The sequence below is a fragment of the Macaca nemestrina genome, chromosome X (assembly GCF_043159975.1).
Source record: "Macaca nemestrina isolate mMacNem1 chromosome X, mMacNem.hap1, whole genome shotgun sequence".
Lineage (NCBI taxonomy): Eukaryota > Metazoa > Chordata > Mammalia > Primates > Cercopithecidae > Macaca > Macaca nemestrina.
This window is the reverse complement of record NC_092145.1, coordinates 81954345-81975377: the sequence shown is the minus strand read 5'-3', so window position 1 is coordinate 81975377 and position 21033 is coordinate 81954345. Positions and strand designations below refer to the sequence as shown.

General features: G+C 41.2%; 1 protein-coding gene, 1 long non-coding RNA gene, 1 other non-coding gene and 1 pseudogene across 7 annotated transcripts in view; 1 reads left to right on the top strand and 3 right to left on the bottom strand.

Annotated features, from left to right (window-relative positions):
* The window catches only part of LOC105464743 (phosphorylase kinase regulatory subunit alpha 1), a 130686-nt gene extending 129805 nt beyond the window's left edge, over window positions 1–881 (bottom strand). For 3 of the 4 annotated variants that reach the window (XM_011712795.3, XM_011712796.3, XM_011712798.3), the window contains exon 1: window positions 378–881. In XM_011712795.3, the coding sequence (XP_011711097.1) occupies window positions 378–455 (78 nt within the window). In that variant the 5' untranslated portion in view covers window positions 456–881. The remainder of the gene's footprint in view (window positions 1–377) is intronic. The other variant, XM_011712797.3, reaches the window with a different exon arrangement.
* On the top strand, window positions 708–20677 carry LOC139360608 (uncharacterized). 2 transcript variants are annotated; one of them, XR_011618112.1, is made up of 5 exons: window positions 708–830; window positions 4877–4952; window positions 14469–14644; window positions 18589–19297; window positions 19656–20677. It is a non-coding gene; the product is annotated as an uncharacterized lncRNA (long non-coding RNA). The 2 variants fall into 2 exon arrangements; XR_011618114.1 differs by lacking the exon at window positions 14469–14644.
* On the bottom strand, window positions 14439–14654 carry LOC112423653 (small nucleolar RNA U3). The gene has a single exon (XR_003014125.2). It is a non-coding gene; the product is annotated as a small nucleolar RNA U3 (small nucleolar RNA).
* Window positions 16468–17734, bottom strand: LOC105464745 (F-actin-capping protein subunit alpha-1-like; annotated as a pseudogene).
* Window positions 20678–21033: the final 356 nt, after the last annotated feature.

Sequence of the window (21033 nt, the reverse complement as noted above, 5' to 3'; positions counted from 1 at the left end):
GCTGGAGAAGGGTGCGAAGCCGTGACTGGAGGCTCCTGGCTAAAGGTGCCTGACCGACTCTGTTCCTGGTCCAACATCTACCTTTCCTTCAGGGTCCTTTACCACCTCCCCAGCTAGGGGGCGGGAGAACCTGCTACAGACACAGACACAGACACACACACACACACACACACACACACACACACGGAGGGGGCGGGAGAACCTGCTACAGATACAGATACAGATACACACACACTCACGTGGAGTTCATGCAAGCTCTCTGTCTCTCTCTCTCTCTCTCTCACACACACACACACGGAGTTCATCCAAGGTCTCCGTCCAAGCTATGGCACGCTACATTCTCGCTCGGTGATTACGAGCGACACCCCTGCACTTACCTGATGGCACAGGATGGTCTGTTGCACCAGCCGAGCGTAGCCGTCCAGCCGGACCCCGGAGTTACTTCGGCTCCTCATGGCGAGACGTTACTAATCGTCCTCTGAGAAACAGCCCGGGTGCCACCGGAGCCTTCGGTCCCTAAGGAACAAGTATCCAACGCTGCTCCACCCTCGTGGTGGGAGGCCTGAACGCCAGGCGCCGCAGAGCCCTCCCACCGCTCAGGCCTGGCGCTGCGGGTTCCGCGTAGCTCTCCGGACTCCAGCGGCCTCCGGGGCCCACCACGCGCCAGCACTAGCACCGGCCTCCCACGGTCTAGAGCCCCACCGCAGCGCCCCAGTAGCCACTCCTGCCCCCTTAGTCCCGTCCGGCCTCCGCGCGTGGCTCCTGCATCCTCCGCTCAACCCCGGGAGACCTCCGCGGCCCACAGCCTCCGGCCCGGCCGCCGCCAACAGGTCAGCGACCGCTGCGCCGCCTGCACCTTGCGGGAGACGCGAGCGGTAGGCGGGGCGGGCGCGGCGGGTTCTGGCAGCTGCGCGCTGCGACCCGGGGGCTCGCCCGCCCCGGGGCCGAGAATGTGTCATCGTAGGCAATGTGCTTTCCGAGGTTTATTTTCGAAACACCTCAGATGACTATTTCAGTTTTCCACACTTGCTGTGCACACCGGATGTTGAGGAGGCTCTTCTTTCTTCTACAGGACTAGTTTTATACAGGAACCTAAAGCAAACTTCAAAACTGAAAGACACGCTTGTGTTCCAGGTCTAAAGACTTGGATTTCTGGGTCTTTATTGTATTTTAGATTTTGACTTTAAAAGCTCAGATTACACGCCTCACTTCCAGCCAGACCTATCAAACAGGAACTCCCTGGGGTACTTTACTCCTTAGTAACTGGCGAGTCTGCGGGCTTGGGAGGGAGGAGGCAATGGTGCGCTCTGAGGAAGCCAGTGCCCCAGGCGGGGAACAGCTGGGAGCTGGCGGGCCCGGAAGGCGGCGTTGGCAGGACTCGAGCTGAAAGAGATCCTATAACTGCTTTGGATGGCTCCCTCGTGCGCACGTAGGTCACATGGCTGAGGCAATAAAGATTCAGCTGAAAATAAAGTGGAGAAGGAAGGCTGCATAAGAAGCTTGGAGGCCGCGCGCGGTGGCTCACTCCTGTAATCCTAGCACTTTGGGAGGCCGAGGCGGGTGGATCACCTGAGGTCAGGAGTTCGAGACCAGCCTGGCCACCATGGCGAAACCCCATCTGTACTAGAAATACAAAATTAGTCCGGCATGGTAGCGCGCGCCTGTAATCCCAGCTACTCGGGAGGCTGAGGCGGGAGAATCGCTTGAACCCAGGAGGCAGAGGTTGCAGTGAGCCGAGGTCATGCCACTGCACACTAGCCCGGGCGACCGAGTAAGACTCCGTCTCAAAAAAATAAATAAAAATAAAATAATAAAAGCAGCTTGCAATGGCCGGGTGCGGTGGCTCACTCCTGTAATCTCAGCACTTTGGGAGCCTGAGGCGGGCGGATCACTTGAGGTCAGGAGTTCGAGACCAGCCTGGCCAACATGGAGAACCTCCCCCCACCCGATACAAATACAAAAATTAGCTGGGCGTGGTGGCGTGCTCCTGTAGTCCCAGCTACTCGGGAGACTGAGGTAGGATAATTGCTTGAACCTGGGAGGTGAGGTTGCAGTGAGCCGAGATTGTGCCACTGCACTCCAGCCTGGGAGACAAGAGTGAAACTCCGTTTCAAAAAAAGGCAGCAGCTTGCAGATAACGCTGCTTACTGGCTTCGTGGAATCAGTCTGCAACCACTGGGGCGGCCCGGCCAGGACCCCAGTGCCTTTGCTCCGTTCATCTCCGGCCCCTCCCTCTACCCCCACCTCTTGCTCTCTGCTTATTCAAACCTTGCAAACCTTTCAAGTTTCTGCTTAAGTACCACCTATTCCCTGAATCGCGGGATAAGAGAATTAGACCGATTGACCTCAAGTTCTAAGCCTTCCTTAGCCACCTCATCCAGGCCACGGTGACTTTGCATTTTCGTTTATCTTTTTATTTCTCTCCTCATAAGCTCCCTCAATTCCTCCCCAAAACCTCCGCCCAATTTAGCATAGAGGCAGGCACCTAAGAGGTGACTAGTAATTTGGTAATGATCATGAGGAAGGAGGGAATGCTTAAGAACTCAAATCTGGGACTTTCAGGTTCAACAACCAGTCAGTGATACAGTTAGATATCGTGACACACTTAGAATTCTCAAGCATATGCTTTCCATTGCAGTCATTCGCCACGCAAATGCAATAACTGGAAAATAACAAGCCACTTCAAAATCTAGGTGCACAGTGGAAGAAAAAGTCTTTCCACGGAAAGCAAGTGCATCTTGGACTTGCATCTTTTTTTATTTTTATTTTTTTGAGACGGAGTCTCGCTCTGTCGGGCAGGCTGGAGTGCAGTGACGCGATCTCCACTCACTGCAACCTCCGCCTCCCGGGTTCAAGCGATTCTCTCCTGCCTCAGCCTCCCGAATAGCTGGGATTACAGGCGCCTGCCTTCACGCCCGCTAATTTTTGTATTTTTAGTACAGACGGGGTTTCCCCATGTTGACCAGACTGGTCTCGAACTTGGACTAGCATCTGGATCATCCCTGCTCTGCCCCTAACTCGCTGACATCTTCCCCTCAGCTGTAGCCTCAGAAGTCGTTTCTCTACCCTTGTGGCCCCTTCGAGCTAGAGCCTCTCTTTTTCTTCGCTTCACCATCATTTAAACATGTTTACGAAACATTAAATATTTATATTTATGTTAAATCTTAAATATATTTATATTAAATATTAAAGTAATACACACTAAATAAAACATGGAAAGTATAGAAAAGTAAAACAAAGAAAATATTTAAATCACCCATAATTCCTTCACACAAACACCTGTTAATATTTTAATTTATTTTTCCAGCTCTTTTATTTCTTCTGCATAGACCTTCCCCACTCCCCTTCAAGCTGTTTGGAAGTTTGAGTAGATTAGGTATGGCAAAGGTAGGGTGTCACTACAAAAGACTACTGGCTGGCTAACAAGAGGTCTTGCTGGATGGCATTGCCTTGGTGCTTTTTCAACCTCGGTCCAGGCTGGACTTTCAGTCTTGCAGTCTCAGAAACTGGATCTGTTCAGTGTCCCAGAACTAGTGGAGTCAGGAGGCTGACTCGTGCTGATTACCTCACCGGACCTGACGTATGAAAACCAAGATGCTAGTTGATAATGAGAACTAGAACTATGACACCGTTTATATTGGCCTGACCACCACATTTCCTCCCTTTAATAATGAGCAGCCTCACCAAATACCAGGTGCTGTTTGCTTTGTACGCTAACTGTATGAAGTAGGCACTATTGCTAATCCCGTTGGAAAGATGGAGAAACTGACAAGTCTGCTGTGTCCATGTTGGCCTCACTGATTCTCCTTTTCTACACTTCCATGGCTTACTGACACATTCTTTCCTTACACATGTCAAAATTATCAAATGAACTTATAGCCAAGACTTGCCAGTGGAAGGCATTACGTTTTGTGAAGGTGATTTTTCTCTGATTCATTATACATTCACTTTATAGTGTGACTCTCAAATAAAATTGTATTTCCAAGTTCCTGAGACAATTTTATTGTTGCTCCCTTATATTACTGAAATTTTTTCATCATACCAATTTTTTAAAATTCAAAAAGTTTAAAACTTCACATTATAAGCATTTTACATTTTACATTAATGTCTCTACTAATCTTCCTTCTAGTAGATGTTCTACAGTTTGCTTATTCTCATCATAATAAAAAATAATTCCTTTATTATTTAATTTCTTGAAAAAAAAAAGTCCATACACTATTTCCTTTTCATTATTTCCCATTCACTCTCTTTAAGAATTATTTTTTAAAAATTATACAGGTAACATATGAATGCACTCTCAATGAAAAATTTTGAAATGTTGAAGATTAGACTAAAGTTCCCTATGTCTATCACCCTCTGTCACAGTCCCCTTTATCTCCGTTCCCAAAGGTAACCACCATTATTAGGTTGGTTTGTATCCTTCCAGATTTCTATGGATTTACATATATATGTAGAACTGTATATAAAATATGTAGTGTTGTTTTCTGTGTATTCATGTAATATGAACTGTATTATACTGTACCTACATTTTGCATATTGCTTTATTCACTCAAAATTCTACCATGAAGATCTAGTCCTGTTATTACATAGATAGTTACCTCATACACCATGATTTATATAGGCATTCCTTTATTGGTAAGCATTTAGTTTGTTTCTCCATTAGAACTCTTGAAAACAGTACTTCAGTAAACATACATATATGTCTTCTTGTGAATGCATAGAGGTGTTTGGAAATGTGCATTTTAAATTTTGATATAAATATAGGGCATCTTTTAATTTTTATTTTCTTGAATATTAATGTCATTGATCATCTTCTAATGTTTGTTTTAGTTTAATTTATGTTTATTTATTTAGTTCGTTTTATTTCTTCTTCCAGTTAAAACCTGTTACCAGAAAGGGGTCTCAATGCAGACTCCAGGAGGGAGTTCTCAGATCTCGTGCAGGAATTCAAGGTGAGTCACAGAGCACAGTGAAGGAAGCAAGTTTACTAGAAACTACTCTGTTACAGAGTAGGATGTCCTCAGAAAGCAGGCAGATGAACGCACTGTCTTTGTTTTAGGTTTTTCTTACGTAGCGGTCTTGTCCACGTAAAGACTAAACCAATCTGTGTCTATGTGAGGGTGAGCAGACAGCATGACAAAATTTATTCTTCTGTTGATTTAAAGAAAACTATCCTTGACATTTAGTGTGTGAAGACGTCAATGCATAACTATAATTATCTTGAAAATGCGTATTGTTATGGGTATTGGTGAAGGGGTGGCCTGCCCCTCCACACCTGTGGGCATTTCTCGTCAGGTGGGACTAGAGACTGAGAAAAGAAAGAGACACAGAGACAAAGTATAGAGAAAGAAAAGTGGGCCCAGGGGACCGGGGCTCAGTATAAGGAGGACCCTCTCCGGCACTGATCTGGTGAGTTCCCTCAGTATTTATTGATTATTATCTCTACCATCTCAGAGAGGGGGATGCGGCAAGACAATAGGGTAATAGTGGGGAGAGGGTCAGCAGGAAAACATGTGAACAAAGATCTCTGTGTCATAAATAAGTTTAAGGAAAGGTGCTGTGCCTTGATGTGCACCTATACAAACATCTCAGTGCAATAAAGAGCAGTATTGCCCCTAGCATGTCTCATCTCCAGCCCTAAGGCGGTTTTCTCCTATCTCAGTAAATAGAACATACAATCGGGTTTTACACAGAGACATTCCATTGCCCAGGGACAAGCAGGAGACAGATGCCTTCCTCTTATTTCATCTGCAAAGAGGCCTTCCTCTTTCACTAATCCTCCTCAGCACAGACCCTTTATGGGTGTCAGGCTGGGGAACTGTCAGGTCTTTCCCTTCCCAGGAAGCCATATCTCAGGCTATCACAAGGGGAGAAACCTTGGTCAATACCTGGCTTTCCTAGGCAGAGGTCTCTGCAGCCTTCCGCAGTATATTGTGTTCCTGGGTACTTGAGATTAGAGAATGGAGATGACTTTTAACAAGCATACTGCCTCCAAGCACTTTTTTAACAAAGCACATCCTGCATAGCCCTAAATCCATTAAACCTTGAGTCAACACAGCACACGTCTCTGCCAGCACAGGGTTGGGGCTAGGGTTCCAGATTAACAGCATCTCAAGGCAGAAGTTCTGAGTACAGAATAAAATGGAGTCTCTTATGTCTACTTCTTTCTACATAGACACAATAACAGTCTGATCTCTCTTTCTTTTCCCCACATATTGGGACATCGAGACTTTCCACTGTTATAGGAGTGTCCCCTTGTAAGTGTCTTTAGGTTGTTTCCTCAACTGTAAATATGAATGTGGGTCGTGACTGGCAAGGAATGGGCCTTGTTCATCACAAGATGAAGCTGAACTTAAAATGGTGTTACTCTGGCTCTCCTAGGCTCTTGCTTCCCTAACAGAACTGCTCGTATACTTGGTCATTTCTCTATTGGATTGTTTGTCTTTTTCTTTTTGAGTTACAGCAATTTTTACAACTGTTGGAACCGAACTGTCGATTCCCTCCTGGGCAGGGGTCGCCGCGAAGGATCACCGACACGAGATTCACAGCAGAGAGTTATTTATTACTAGCGCGCTAGGGTCCCAAGCTCTAAGTTGGCCCTGGGACCCCGACTGCTTGTTACAGGCTGTTTATATAGGCAAACACAAGTTCAAACACAGCTTATGGCGCGAAATTCAAACAAAGCTTAAGGCGCAAAATGATTGGGTCTAGCTATGGCCTGAGCAAGGTGTCTTATGCTAATTGGTTAGAGCAGGACCTTATGAGGTTTTTTCCTGGAGTTGTTGATTCCGGGAACTTCGAGGCAGGGTGGGACCCCCGGAATTGGCAGGGTGGGACCCCATGAGGTTGTTTCCCGGAATTGGCAGGGTGGGACCCTATCAGGGTGGGTCCCTATCGAGGCAGGGTGGGACCCTATCCAGAGCCACCTGGTGTTAATTTTTTTTCTATATGAGGCCTAGTTTCTAAGTTTTATGAGGCCTAGTTTCACAACTTATATATTCTGGACTTTAACCTTTTCTCTAAAATAAATGTAAAAGAGATATCACACATGTTTTCCTGTAAGTAATTTGTCTATTAACATTATTTATGATGTCTTGTTTTCATATAGCTTTTATTTTGAATGAAGTCAAATTTATGAATCTTTTCCCTTTTGTCTTAAATTAAAAGGCCTTTGGAGTGAGTTGAACAGTGCCCTCCACCCCCACAAAGGATATGTCCACCTAGAACCTGTGAATGTGATATTATATGGAAAAAGAGTCTTTGCAGCTGTAGTTAAGGATCTGGAGATGAGATCCAGTCAGATTTTCCAACCGGTCCCTAAATCTAATGATGAGCATCCTTATAGGAAGAGGACATGACACACAAGAAGAAGGTAGTGATGAGAAGACTCAGGCAGAAATGGGAGCAATGTATTTACTAGCCAAAGAACACCCAGGATTGCCAGCAGCCACCAGAAGCTAGGAAAAAGGCATGGAATGGATTGACCCTCAGTGCTTTCAGAAGGAACCAATCCTGCTGACACCTTGATTTAGGACTTCTGGCCTCCAGACTGTAAGAGAATAGTTTTCTGTTGTAAGCCACCCAGTTTGTGGTAATGTGTTGCAGCAGCCCTCAGAAATGAATAAAGTCAACCCTGTCTCTACTAAAGTACAAAAATTAGCCAGGCACGGTGGTGCACATTTGTAATCCCAGCTACTCTGGAGACTGAGGGACAAGAATCACTTGAACCCGGGAGGCAGAGGTTGCAGTGAACCAAGATCATACCACTGCACTCCAGCCTGGGTGATAGAGTAAGATTCTCTCTCTCTAAATAAATAAGTAAATAAAAATCTTCTTGCCCCAAGATCATGAGTAAATGATCATTTATCTCATATTTTTATTGTTGTGCTTTTTATCTGTAACTTTTAATTCCTCTGTATTTTTCTAAATGGGTCTAGACAGAAATTTAGCTTAATATTTTCCTAAATGGTTAGCCAGTTATGCTAACACCATTTACTGAGTAATTCTTTTCCCTTGATTTGAAATGCTGCTTTGAGCATACTCATGAGTCTGTTTCATCAATCTATTTTTCTATTCCTTCACCAATATTGTACTACTTTGGAATTTTAGAATCATCGGGTCAGGTTCTAAGGAAATTACTTTTGGGTGAGTCCGGGTCTCACTCTGTCACCTAGGCTGGAGTGCAGTGGCACAATTATAGCTCACTGCAGCCTTGAACTCTTGGGCTCAAGCAATCCTCCTGCCTCAGCCTCTCAAGTATCTAGGACTACAGGTGCATGACACCATGCTCCATTAACTTTTTCATTTTCTTGTAGAGGTGGGGTGTATATTGTGCAGGCAGGTCTTGAACTCCTGGCCTCAAGTGATCTCCCTCCTAGGACTTTCAAAGTGCTGAGATTACAGGTGTAAAGCCACCATGCCCAGTCGAAAATTCTGATTTTTATTGTGATTGCATTGAATTTGTAGATTTGTTTGGGGAGAATGGACGTATTGACAGTGTTTTGCTTTCCTGTCTACAAAAAAAATGTACATTTATTTATTCGGAGCTTGTTTTATTTCTTTCGGTAAACTTTATATTTTTCTCCAAGAAAGTTGTCAGGCCTCTGAGTCCAAGCCAAGCCATCGCATCCCCTGTGACTTGCACGTATATGCCCAGATGGCCTGAAGTAACTGAAGAATCACAAAAGAAGTGCAAATGCCCTGCCCCGCCTTAACTGATGACATTCCACCACAAAAGAAGTGAAAATGGCCGGTCCTTGCCTTAAGAGATGACATTATCTTGTGCAATTCCTTTTCCTGGCTCATCCTGGCTCAAAAACTCCCCCACTGAGCACCTTGTGACCCCCACTCCTGCCCACCAAAGAACAACCCCCCTTTGAATGTAATTTTCCTTTACCTACCCAAATCCTATAAAAGGGCCCCACCCTTATTTCCCTTCGCTGACTCAGCCCGCCTGCACCCAGGTGATTAAAAAGCTTTATTGCTCACACAAACCCTGTTTGGTGGTCTCTTCACATGGACGCGATGACAAAAGTCTTGAAGTTTTTGGTTAAGTTTATTTCTTGGTATTTTTTCGGCTGTTATATTTTAATTGATCATTATTGTGTATAGGGAAATTATTTTTGTACGTTTACTTAATATCCACTCTCTGTTAAACTCTTATATTAAATCTAGTGGTTTGAAGGTGATACTTTTCGGTTTTCTAGATAGTCATATGATTTGCTAAGAGTAAAAACTGTGCTTTTGTCTTTTAAATCTTAATGACCCTTGTAGTGGGGATAGTGGTTATCACTTCTTGCTCCTGACTTTGATGGGACTAGGTGTAATATTTCACAATTAAATAGGTCTGCAGTAGGTTTCCAGAAGACACCATTATCACATTAAAATAGTTTCTTTTTCTCCTTGGCTTCCTAAAACTTTACTATTAATATTATTTTGAAAGAATGTTGAATTGTATTGGATTCTTTTTCTGCATGCATGGAAAAAACTACGGTTTTATTCCTTTACTTGGCTAATGTGTGAATTACATCGATATGTTTCCTTATTTTTATTCCTGAGCTAAACCACACTTGATCACGATAAACACACTAGATTTAATACACACTAGATGCAATTTAGTAATATTTTATTTATAATTTTCAAACCTTTGTTTTTAAATTATGTCAGCCTATAGCCTTCTATTTTTACCAGTCCTTGTTTCATTTCAGTATCAAGATTATGCCTGATTGTAAAATGGCTTTGATAGTTTCCCATCTTTTTCTTTGGAACTGTTCAGATGAAATGAAAATTATGTGTTACTTGCAGTCTTGGTGAAACTTATCTGGTAGAACTTACTCACTTGCTGCCTTTTTGAGAACAGGTAGATTTTTGAAAATCATTTCAATTTCTTCTCTGGTTATGGCAGAGAATAATGCAATAGTCGAGGTTATTATCAAGATTTTCAACTTCTTGGGTCAGTTTTGATAATATTTTCCTAGAAGCATGCCAATTTAAGTTGGCTCAGGGCTTCTCAATCTCAGAATTATGGACGTTTTGGGCTGGCTAATTCTTGGTTGTGGGAGGCCGTCCTGTGCATTCTAGAATGTTTAGCAACATCCTTGACCTCTACCAACTAGATGTCAGTAGCACCCTGCCCCACCACCCTCCCCTGCCCCCTGCCATTTGTGACAACGAAAATGCCTCCAGATATTGCAAAGTATTCTCTGGAGGTCAAAATTTGTCAGTATAAAGTTGTGTGAGGTTTTGCATGTAGTTCTTAAGTCGCTTCTAAATCTGAATCATGTCCCCTTTTGTATTCTTGATGTATTTCATGGACATGCCAAGAAATTTGTCTATTTTATTAGTCTTTTCCCAGACCAGCTCTTAATATTATTGATCAATTATATCCTTATTTTTGTATTCCTTTGTGACCTACCTATTAAATGGAAAAATTTTAAAAAGATTTCATTACAAAAATAGAATGTACAATACAGTGAACCTTACCACCTTGCTTCAACAATTGTCAGCTCTTGTCTAATTTTGTTTCCGTCATCCATACCTTCTCACCCTCTCCTTTCCCATATTATTCTGAAGCAAATCCCAGATTGTATATTCTTACAACCATAAATATTATGTACCTACAAAATTAAGAAAGCTTTATTAAATATAACCATGCACCCATGATTACACCTAAAATACAATTTCTTAATATTATCAAATATCCTTTCTTTGTTCAAATTTCCCAATGTTTCATAAATGCTTGTGTATGTGCGTGTGTGTGTGTGTGTGTGTGTGTGTGAGAGAGAGAGAGAGAGAGAGAGAGGTTTAGTTTGTCAGAATCAAGAACCAATAAGGTCCATGCATCACATTTGATTCACATGCTTCTCAAGTCTCTAAGTCTTTTGAGCCTTAGGGGTCCCTTCTTATTTTTCCTTTTTTTCCTAGGAATGTGATGAATAAATCAAGTTTTTTCTCTTGTAGGGTTTCCCCAGTTGAGCTTTGTGGATTTCGTTCCTATGGTAACCATTTAACATATTCTCTGTCTTCTGTATTTCCTACAAATTGGTGCTTTACGTTAGAGGCTTTATCAGATTCAGGCTCAGTTACCTTGGCTAGACTGCTCATAGGGTATATGGAGTTCTCCCATCAGGAGACACATAATATCTGGTTGTCCCTTAATTCATTAAGAGTTGCAGAACAGTGATATCCTATCATTCTATATTCAGTTATTAGCTGACTTTTTTTAAATAAAGAAAACTTCCCTTCATCTGCTATTTGGAACCTACCAGTACAGTTTGCATAGGATAGGCAGGATAAATGCTTGACTCTTTCCCTTTATTTATTGGTTTCCAAAATAATGAGCTGGTTCCCTATCATCTTTCAAACGTGACCAATTTTTTCCCAGTATTATCATAAGCATATAAGTTTAAACATTTGATGTATTTCAATCCGTTAGTTAATCTCCTTATTGATGCTCAAATTGTCCAGCAGGACTTTGGCCAGTGGGAGCCTCTACACCCTGGCTACTGTGTCCTTTTGACAGAACCTTATTGGTCTGTGATAGCCTCCTTGCTTTCTGAGACTCCAAGATATTGGAGGCTCTACTTGTCCATTTCCTGCCCCCAGACTAGACGTCAGCATTTCTCCTAGGATCCCTGGTTCCTTTTATTGTGAAATGGTGTTTGGAGAAAAAATCTGGGCTCTGGTCATTATGATCTTTCCAATCAAGATTCAAGGCTAAAGAAGTTTTACTTCACCTCAACAATCTGCATCGTCTTTCTCCCACAAATAAAATCCTAGTTCTCAAGACAACAGCAAACAATCTGTGTTATCATCTCACTCATCTGTGTTTTCCTACCATATACAGATAACAGTTTCAGAGTAACAATACCAGCTATGCCACCAAAAATATGATTACTACAAAGAGTTTAAGATTCTTTTGCAGATATTTTTGTCCCTACCTTAAGATGTATCCTGTTAGAATATACATCAATGTTGTTGTGTTTTAAAGTTACTTTATGTGTGATTATGTTAGCTTCTGGATACACAGGTTCATTTGTTTCATTTTGCTTTTGACTTAAAATATTTTATTTTTAATTTTTGTGGTTACATAGTAGGTGTATATATTTATAGGATATATGAGATATTGTGATACAGGCATACAAAGTATAATAATCATATCAGTATCAATGGGGTATACATCACCTCCAGCATTTATCTTTTATGTTACAAGTAATCCAATTATATTCTTTTAGTTATTTTAAAATGTACGATTAAATTATTAACTATAGTCACTCTGTTGTGCTATCAAATACTAGATCGTATTTATCCTTCCTAACTATTGTTTTAGAATTGCTTTTCTAAAAAGGTATGTTAAAATTGTGTAATATACTTACATGGTTCCAAAGTCAACTCTACAGAAGGAGGTATACTCAAAGAAGACTAGCTTTTCACCCTGCTTCTTTATGCTATTTGTTCCCACCCCCATAGGTAATCACTTTTCTTTATATCGTGACTTATCTTTCCCTTTTAAATTCAAATATATATTGTATTTTTAAACAAAAAAATATATAAAGGAAGACATAGGATTATATACACACACACACACACACACATTTATTTATTTATTTCTCTTCCCTTACGTAGCTGGTATGATATTATACACACTTTTATCCACCCTGCTTTCTTTAAAACAAGCAACACATCTTGGGCATCACTCCCTCAGAGAACGTAGACATATTCTTTGTTCCTTTTCAAAACTGCACAGTACCTCATTTTGTGGACATACCAGACCTCTATTAAGAGAACATTTGAGTTGTTTCCAGTCTATTGCTGTTATAAATAAGGCTTCAACAAATAGCCATGTGCATATCTATTCTGATAATTGTCTTTTAGTTGATGGATTCCATATGTTTAAATGTATTATGATTGCCATATTTGGAGAGCTTTTTCTACCATCTCGCTTCGTATTTTCTTTTTTACCATTTTTTTAAACTTTCTTTTTCCTTTCCTTCCTTCTGTAGGATTGATAATGCTTTCTATATTCCCTTTTGTTCCCTACACTGGCTTAGAAACTACAGTTTGCATTGCTGTTGTTTTGGTGGTTGCGCTTGTTTTTAATATGTACACTTAACTGTAAAATGTTTTAATACATGTAACATAATTCAGTGTTTCTATTCTTTGAAACATGACGAGATTTGTTGCATACTTTATGGACTCATTGAACAACCCTCTTTCTTCAGCTAGTTTTCATTGCCTAAAATGTTCGTTTCATCTTTTAGCTCACCTTTTCTTGAATAAGTAATACATTCATATGATTCAAAAACGGAAACAACAATGAAAGTTATAGAGTGAAAAGTCTTGCTCCTATTCCTCTCCTATCTTTCCAGTTCACTCTACCTTCCCCCAATCAGTTAATCCCTGTAAATGCAATTTTTTTCAGGGTTCTTTTTTTTTTTTGAGACAGAGTCTCACTGTTAGCCAGGCTGGCACGATCTTGGCTCACTGCAACCTCTGCCTCTCGGGTTCAAGCAATTCTTCTGCCTCAGCCTCCCGAGTAGATGGGACTACAGGCACGTGCCACCACGCACATTTTTTTTTTTTTTTTTTTTTTTTTTGGTATTTTTAGTAGAGACGGGGTTTCACCGTGTTGGCCAGGATGTTCTCGATCTCCTGACCTCGTGATCTACCCGCCTTGGCCTCCCAAAGTGTTGGGATTACAGGCGAGAGCCACCATGCCTGCCCCGTCTCAGGGTTCTTTACGTAGCATATATACTCTTATTTTACCTCCTTTCTTACATAGTGTATTATACTGTGTTTGGCACCTTGATTTTTTTACTCTTAGCAGTACATCTTGGAGATCTTTTCATATTGGTACAAATACAGTTTCCTCATTCTTTTTTTTTTTTTTTTTTTTTTTTTTTTTTTTTTTTTTTTTTTTTTTTTTTTTTTTGAGACGGAGTCTTGCTCTGTCACCCAGGCTGGAGTGCAGTGGCCGGATCTCAGCTCACTGCAAGCTCCGCCTCCCGGGTTCACGCCATTCTCCTGCCTCAGCCTCCCGAGTAGCTGGGACTACAGGCGCCTGCCACCTCGCCCGGCTAAGTTTTTGTATTTTTAGTAGAGACGGGGTTTCACTGTGTTAGCCAGGATGGTCTCGATCTCCTGACCTCGTGATCCACCCGTCTCGGCCTCCCAAAGTGCTGGGATTACAGGCTTGAGCCACCTCGCCCGGCCTCCTCATTCTTTTATATGTCATAGTATTTCACTGTATGAATGATTCTTAAGTTATCTAACCAGTATCCTGTTGAGAGATACTTGCATCATTTCCAGTCTTTTGCTGTTATAAAAAAACTGAAATTAAGAACACTGTATATATTTTATATGTGTTCAGATATATTGGCAAACACTCAAAAATCGAATTGCTGGTTCAATGGAAATGCTATATTTGTAATTTTTAAAATACCATTCAGACTGCGTTTTCTACCTCTTAGTCTCCTGATGGAAGAGAAGAACGATTATCAATGGCAAATGGCAGTTTCAGCGAAGCAACACCAACAGCTGGCTTCCCACTCACTAGAGAATGCTGTGCCTCCTCCTTGTGGTTTCTGACGCCTTACACATTCAGAGAAACTATTCTAGTAATGAACTGAAGAAATGATCCCTGAAAGTATAGTCTTTATTCTTAGTTTTGATAGATAATGCCATATTGCCCTTTATTGGAGTTTATACTACCCATTAGGAATGTATGAGAGTGTTTACTTTTCCACAGCCTTGCTAATAAAATGAGTTATTAATTTTTGGGGTGGTTGCCAATCTTAGTAATTGTATTTTGCTTCTTTTTTTTTTGAACAAAATGGGTACATTTTTGTTAGACTACCTGATACAGAAGATAGCGTGGTATGGATGGATAGCATGAATAACAAATGATACCAATGCACTTTATTTGAAATAAACAAAAATGCCTACACAGCTCAATGGGCCACTTGGAAACAAACTGTTGCTTGACTGTGTTACTGAGCAAAAACAAAGTCAAAGCACAAACACCCTTCTTTTTTGACATGTATTTGGAGATAGGTAGGAAGACACTACCTGGTTCTTTTTTTTTTTTTTTTTTTTTTTTTTTTTTTGAGACGGAGTCTCGCTCAGTCGCCCAGGCTGGAGTGCAGTGGCGTGATCTCGGCTCACTGCAAGCTCCGCCTCCCGGGTTCACGCCATTCTCCTGCCTCAGCCTCCGAAGTAGCTGGGACTACAGGCGCCCGCCACCACGCCCAGCTAATTTTTTGCATTTTTAGTAGAAACGGGGTTTCACCGTGTTAGCCAGGATGGTCTCGATCTCCTGATCTCGTGATCCGCCCGCCTCAGCCTCCCAAAGTGCTGGGATTACAGGCGTGAGCCACCGCGCCCGGCCTGGTTCTTTAAAAAACTGTTCTTTCCTTAAGGCCTGCTCATAGAAGTGTGAACAATGTAAATGAACCCGTCATTTCCAATTATAATATCATATCATATCTATGTCAGCTGTGTATTCTGAGATCACACACAAACCTGTGTATAACCAATATACCTGGAAAGAGCTGCTATACCACAGTTATACTTGAGTTCTTGGCAGGCAGGACAGAGGAACAGTAATAGGGAGTAAGTTTTACATCCTGTTTAGAATCACCACTATTCCCTTAAATGACAGGTTAGAATAGAAAGATGCTACCTGGAAGTTATCCTTTTTACTTTGGTTCATTTTTAGTTTTTGTTCATGATTTACATAGTTGCTTGATTCATTTGCTTATAGCACAATCCTGCCACAAAGTATAAAAGGGTAGGATACTTATTATTTCTTCAACATCTGCATTTTTCAAGTTTTTAAAAACAAATGGATAAAACTCTGCTAAAAATGCAGATGTCTATAACTTCAGTGGTATTGGATGGGAAGGAGACAATGAGGGAAGGGAAAAAAAAAAGCAAACACGTTCATGTGCAGGGAATGTGGTTAAAGCCTTTGGATTTAAAAACCTGTTTCTCAGAAAAGCTGTCACTTCCTTTGTCCTCCAAAAAAGGACCTGAAAAGTCCCAATCCAAACTTTGGAAAACTGTAGTTATGAGATGCTATAAATGTTCAAAGCAGTCAGAAGGAGAAGGATGAATGTGTCTTTTATTTAGCTATAGTTCGTAGCATAGCCACTTTAGCTGTTAGTGGATCAGTAAAAACCACTGAATTACCAGAAGTGCTTGGAAGGATAGGGGTAGAAAGTAATGAACATAATACCTTATGTAAATCAGTAACAGGGTTTCCTGGCCCAGGAAAACTTTAAACAGTAAAATGACTCTAAAGTAGATCTCTGTCTCCAACATTAAGTGTAGCAGAATTAACAACAACCAAAACATTTACATGTAGATCTAGTGATAACAGAAAATTACAAGGCAGAGAGCATAAAAGAATCAAGACCATGCTATAGATTCTACAGTATTCTATGAAGCTAGAAAAATTTGAAAGCCTTAGCAAAATATCACTCTTGTTTATAAATCACTTATTTATCATATGACGACACGTTGAATCCTTGTCTTTCCTCATACTGAAGAATCCTACATTCAGTCTTTAAGCATTCTGCATTTCTTTGCCAATCTGGTAGCTGAGTATCTTGTTCCAGTCAATTTTCCTGCGGGTAACTGGAAACTGCCAGTGCAAGGCCTAGAATGTGGTATCTGACATTGTTTGAGCGTTTTCACTAATTGCTGTCTGATAGTCACTTTCTGCATTCCCTGTGATTTTAATAAACTCCTTGGCAGTTTGGACTTCATTCGAAACAGTTAGTGAATCCTGTACATCTTTATGACTAACCAACTGAACATTGCCATATTCATAATAGTGAATCTTAAGCACTCCAGCCACCTGGGCTGTAGGAGGTGTGATGATGAACTTCCTCTCCAATGACCACTTCAGAAGTTTTAAGGCTGAAACTGGTGGCTTTCAATGCATGCAGGAATAGTCTGTTGCCCATCTATAGTTTTAGCATAAACAGTACAGAAGACGCTGGAATAATGATCTTTCACGTAGGCTCTTAAAGCAGGGTCACCGGATTCTCTCCAAGACTTCAGACCTCCATCTACTTCCTGTGGCTGGGGCTCACTTGCTTTTTTCCATACGTGATCAAATTTAAAGGAAATTTTGTTTCTTGGATCTAGAAATCTGCTATTACCTAGGTCAGAGTGCTCTGCAATTAAGACCTGTTCTGGGCCGGGCGCGGTGGCTCAAGCCTGTAATCCCAGCACTTTGGAAGGCCAAGACGGGTGGATCACGAGGTCAGGAGATCGAGACCATCCTGGCTAACACGGCGAAACCTCGTCTCTACTAAAAAATATTTTAAAAACTAGCTGGGCGAGGTGGCGGGCGCCTGTAGTCCCAGCTACTCCGGAGGCTGAGGCAGGAGAATGGCGAGAACCCGGGAGGCGGAGCTTGCAGTGAGCTGAGATCCGGCCACTGCACTCCAGCCTGGGCAACTCCAGAGCAAGACTCCGTCTCAGAAAAAAAAAAAAAAAAAAAAAAAAAGACCTGTTCTTCATATCCTTCTCTGTCTTCACAGACGTGAACTGATCCATGTTATGCTGGGCACATGCTTGTGCTGCCCCTTCGCTGAGGAGAGTGTCATTATTAAGTATTAAACATCATTGAATACTCATTAAATTCCCATAGGGGAGCATGAGTGATGAATTTAGCAGCTATGCACACCTTCTCTTCATCCAACACTCAATCCTCAAAGTCAGCCATCTTGGGCTGCTCTCTGCATTTTTCTCATTATGAGGATGAGCGTCTTTGGGGGCCATTTATATTTTCCTTTTCTGCCTTTTGTCTACTCATGAGGCTTGCCTGTTTTTCTATTGGGCTGCTGGTCTTTTATCGAATTCTAGGCCATCTTTTATGGCATTTGAATCTTGAATCATGGTTAGGAAGGCTTTCCCTGAAACTCGGGTTAGAAAAGAATTCTTCCATGTTTCCTTCGAGTGCTCTTTGTTATTATTTTCTACATTTAAATAATTGATTCCTCTCTGGTTTATCGTGAGGTACAGTGTGAAGTATGAATCTACTTTATTTTTTTTCAGATGGCTACCTAGTTGTCACAACAGTTTACTGAATTGTTCACCTTTTCTCCAACCAATTTAAGATGACACATTCAGTCAGAAGACACATTCATCCTTCTGCTTCTGACTGCTTTGAACATTTATAGCATCTCATAACTATAGTTTTCCAAAGTTTGGATTGGGACTTTTCAGGTCCTTTTTTGGAGGACAAAGGAAGTGACAGCTTTTCTGAGAAACAGGTTTTTAAATCCAAAGGCTTTATTTATTTGTTTTTACTTATGGATATTCTATTCTGTTAATTGGTCTGTATTTCTAGTTATGTAACAGTACCCTTTGCTTTTAATTATCAAAGCTTTAAAATGTTTTTTATCCTTTGTTTTCTCCCCTTTATTCTCAATGTAGTGTATTATGTTAATGAATAGCACAGTAATGTAATAATAATTATTATTAACACAAGGGAAATAATAGAATGAACTTTTTGGTCAGGCACTTGTCATTTATTTTTTAATTTTTAATTTTTTTATTTCCAACTTTTATTTTAAGTTCAGAGGCACATGTGCAGGATGTGCAGTTTTGTTACATAAGTAAGCATGTGCCATGGTGGTTTGCTGCACAGATCATCCCATCACCCAGGTATGAAGCCCAGCATCAACTAGCTTTTCTTCCTGATCCTCTCCCTCTTCCCACCTCCCACCCTCCAACAGGCCCCAGTGTGTGTTGTTCTGCCTGTCATGTGTCCATGTGTTCTCATCATTTAGCACTCATGTATAAGTGAAAACACACTTTAAAATATTTTAATGTCTGTAAAACTACAGACGGTAAAACTACGTCATACAGGGTAGCAATAAAGCTCAGTAACATAGGCAATTACCCATAGCAATGATTTGGTGGCATTACATTATAATGCATGATATTAATATAGTTTGAGTGCTTGTCCCCTCTAGTTCTTGGGTTGAAATATAATCCCCAATGTTGGAAGTGGAGCCTGGTGGGAGGTGTTTGGGTCATGGGGGCGTATCCCTCATGAATGGCTTGGTGCCCTCTCCATGGTAATGAGTGGATTCTCCCTTTGGTAGTTCACACCATAGCTGGTTGTTCAGAAGTGCAGAACCTCCCCTGTCTGTCTTGCTGCTTCTCTCACTAGGTGATGCATCTGCTCCCCCTTCACCTTCAACCACGATTGTAAGCTTCCTTAGTCTCTCACCAGAAGCCAAACAGATGTGGATGCCATGCTTGTACAGCCTGCAGAACAGTGAGCCAATAAACCTTTTTTCTTTGTAAATTGCCCATACTCAGGGATTCCTTTCTAGCAATGCGAATGGGCTAACACAGATATGTTCAATGTTTACTTCTCCTTGGTATTGCGTAGTTCAATGTCCTATGCAGAAATTACAATAACACAGTGTGTTAATGCGGCATTTCCTGCAATCCTTACACAATAATCTGTGATGCATCGCCTCAGGTGTTTTATGTCTGATTTTCACCAAATAAACCTATTCCTTTAATATACCCCAGCAAAGGTAATCAAGGTGGTTCAATCTGCTATATATAGTAATATTATATGCATGTACCGTATAACATATTTTTTTTTTCAAATTTGATGCTTTCAGAAAAACTAGAAAAGACCAAAATACTGCCACAGATCGGAAGAGACTGAGGAGCTAAGGACAACCAATATGCAGCAGAGGACCCTGGACTGGACTGCAAAACAGGAAAAGAACTTTTTTAAAAAAATGGTGAAATCCAAATAAAGTCTGGGGTTTTGTTCAAAGTAATGTACCAATGTTGGTTTCTTAATTTTTGATAAATATACTACTGTGATGTAAGATGATGGCATTAAGAGAAACTGAAACTGGATAAGGAGTATAAGACAGTTCTCTGTACTACCTTTGCTACTTTTCTGTGAATCTGAAACTATTCCAAAATAAAAAGTTTATTTTTAAAGAAACGATGTTGCTAGATGTTTTGAACACCTTGTATTGTAATGCTGTGTTTATCTTCCTCACTAGACTGTGAACACCACCAGAGCATGGACCATTCAGCACTATCCGTGGGCCCATCAGTAGTTAGTTATTGTGGATAACCTTAAGATGATGAAGACAAGCCAACAAAACATTGAGAGGTTCTGAAAAAGCACCAACTTGGTGTCTTCCCTACCTTACGTTACAAACCATTCAATTTAATAAAACCAAATGTGTTGCAAGTAAACATTTTTATTTTCTGTATCTTCCATCCAGGCAGATTTAGAGAAAAAAATATATTTAGGAAACCTGCCCTAAAAAGCTGACAACCCCCTCTTTTCTCCACCTGTTGGCCTTCTCTATTCATTTTTAAAAGTTCTCTTTCTCCTTGCCCCAAAGTTTTTTGCACAGCAGTTTTGGAGAAGTAGAATGAAGAGGAGGCTTGGAGTTGGGAACTGGGTTCTCGTCTGGACCCTTACTTTCTGGCTGTGTAAACCTTGGGTAAGTTACCTAATCTCTCCAAGCCTGTTTTTCCACCTCCCTAACAGGACTAAATGAGAACGCACTAAGTCTAAGATACTAGGCTGCTTTCTGCGCTTTGTGAGTGTGTGATTTTTTTTTTTCTGGCAATCTTGCTCTTTCTCAAGAGTTCCTGGGTGAATGGCACCACTCCCTACCCACTTACCCAAACCAGAACCTGAGTAATTTGTAACTCCTTCGTCTCTCTAACAGCGCCTTCCTACATGTCAAAATTGTCATTAAGTCCTATAGATTGTATTTCTTAAATATTTATCTGAGTCACCTTCCCATCTTGATCCCCATGGTCACTGGCTGAGTTTCTCCCTAGACAACTGTTAACAGCCTCTGAACTAGCCTCTTTGCCTTCATATTTGTTCCTCATTTTTCATACCACTGCCTAATTGATCTTTTAAATGCAAATCTGGCCCGGTTACTCCCCAACATAAAATTTTCCTGTGGATTCTCATAGCCTTTAGGGTAAATCCAAAATGTCTAGTATGACATTGTG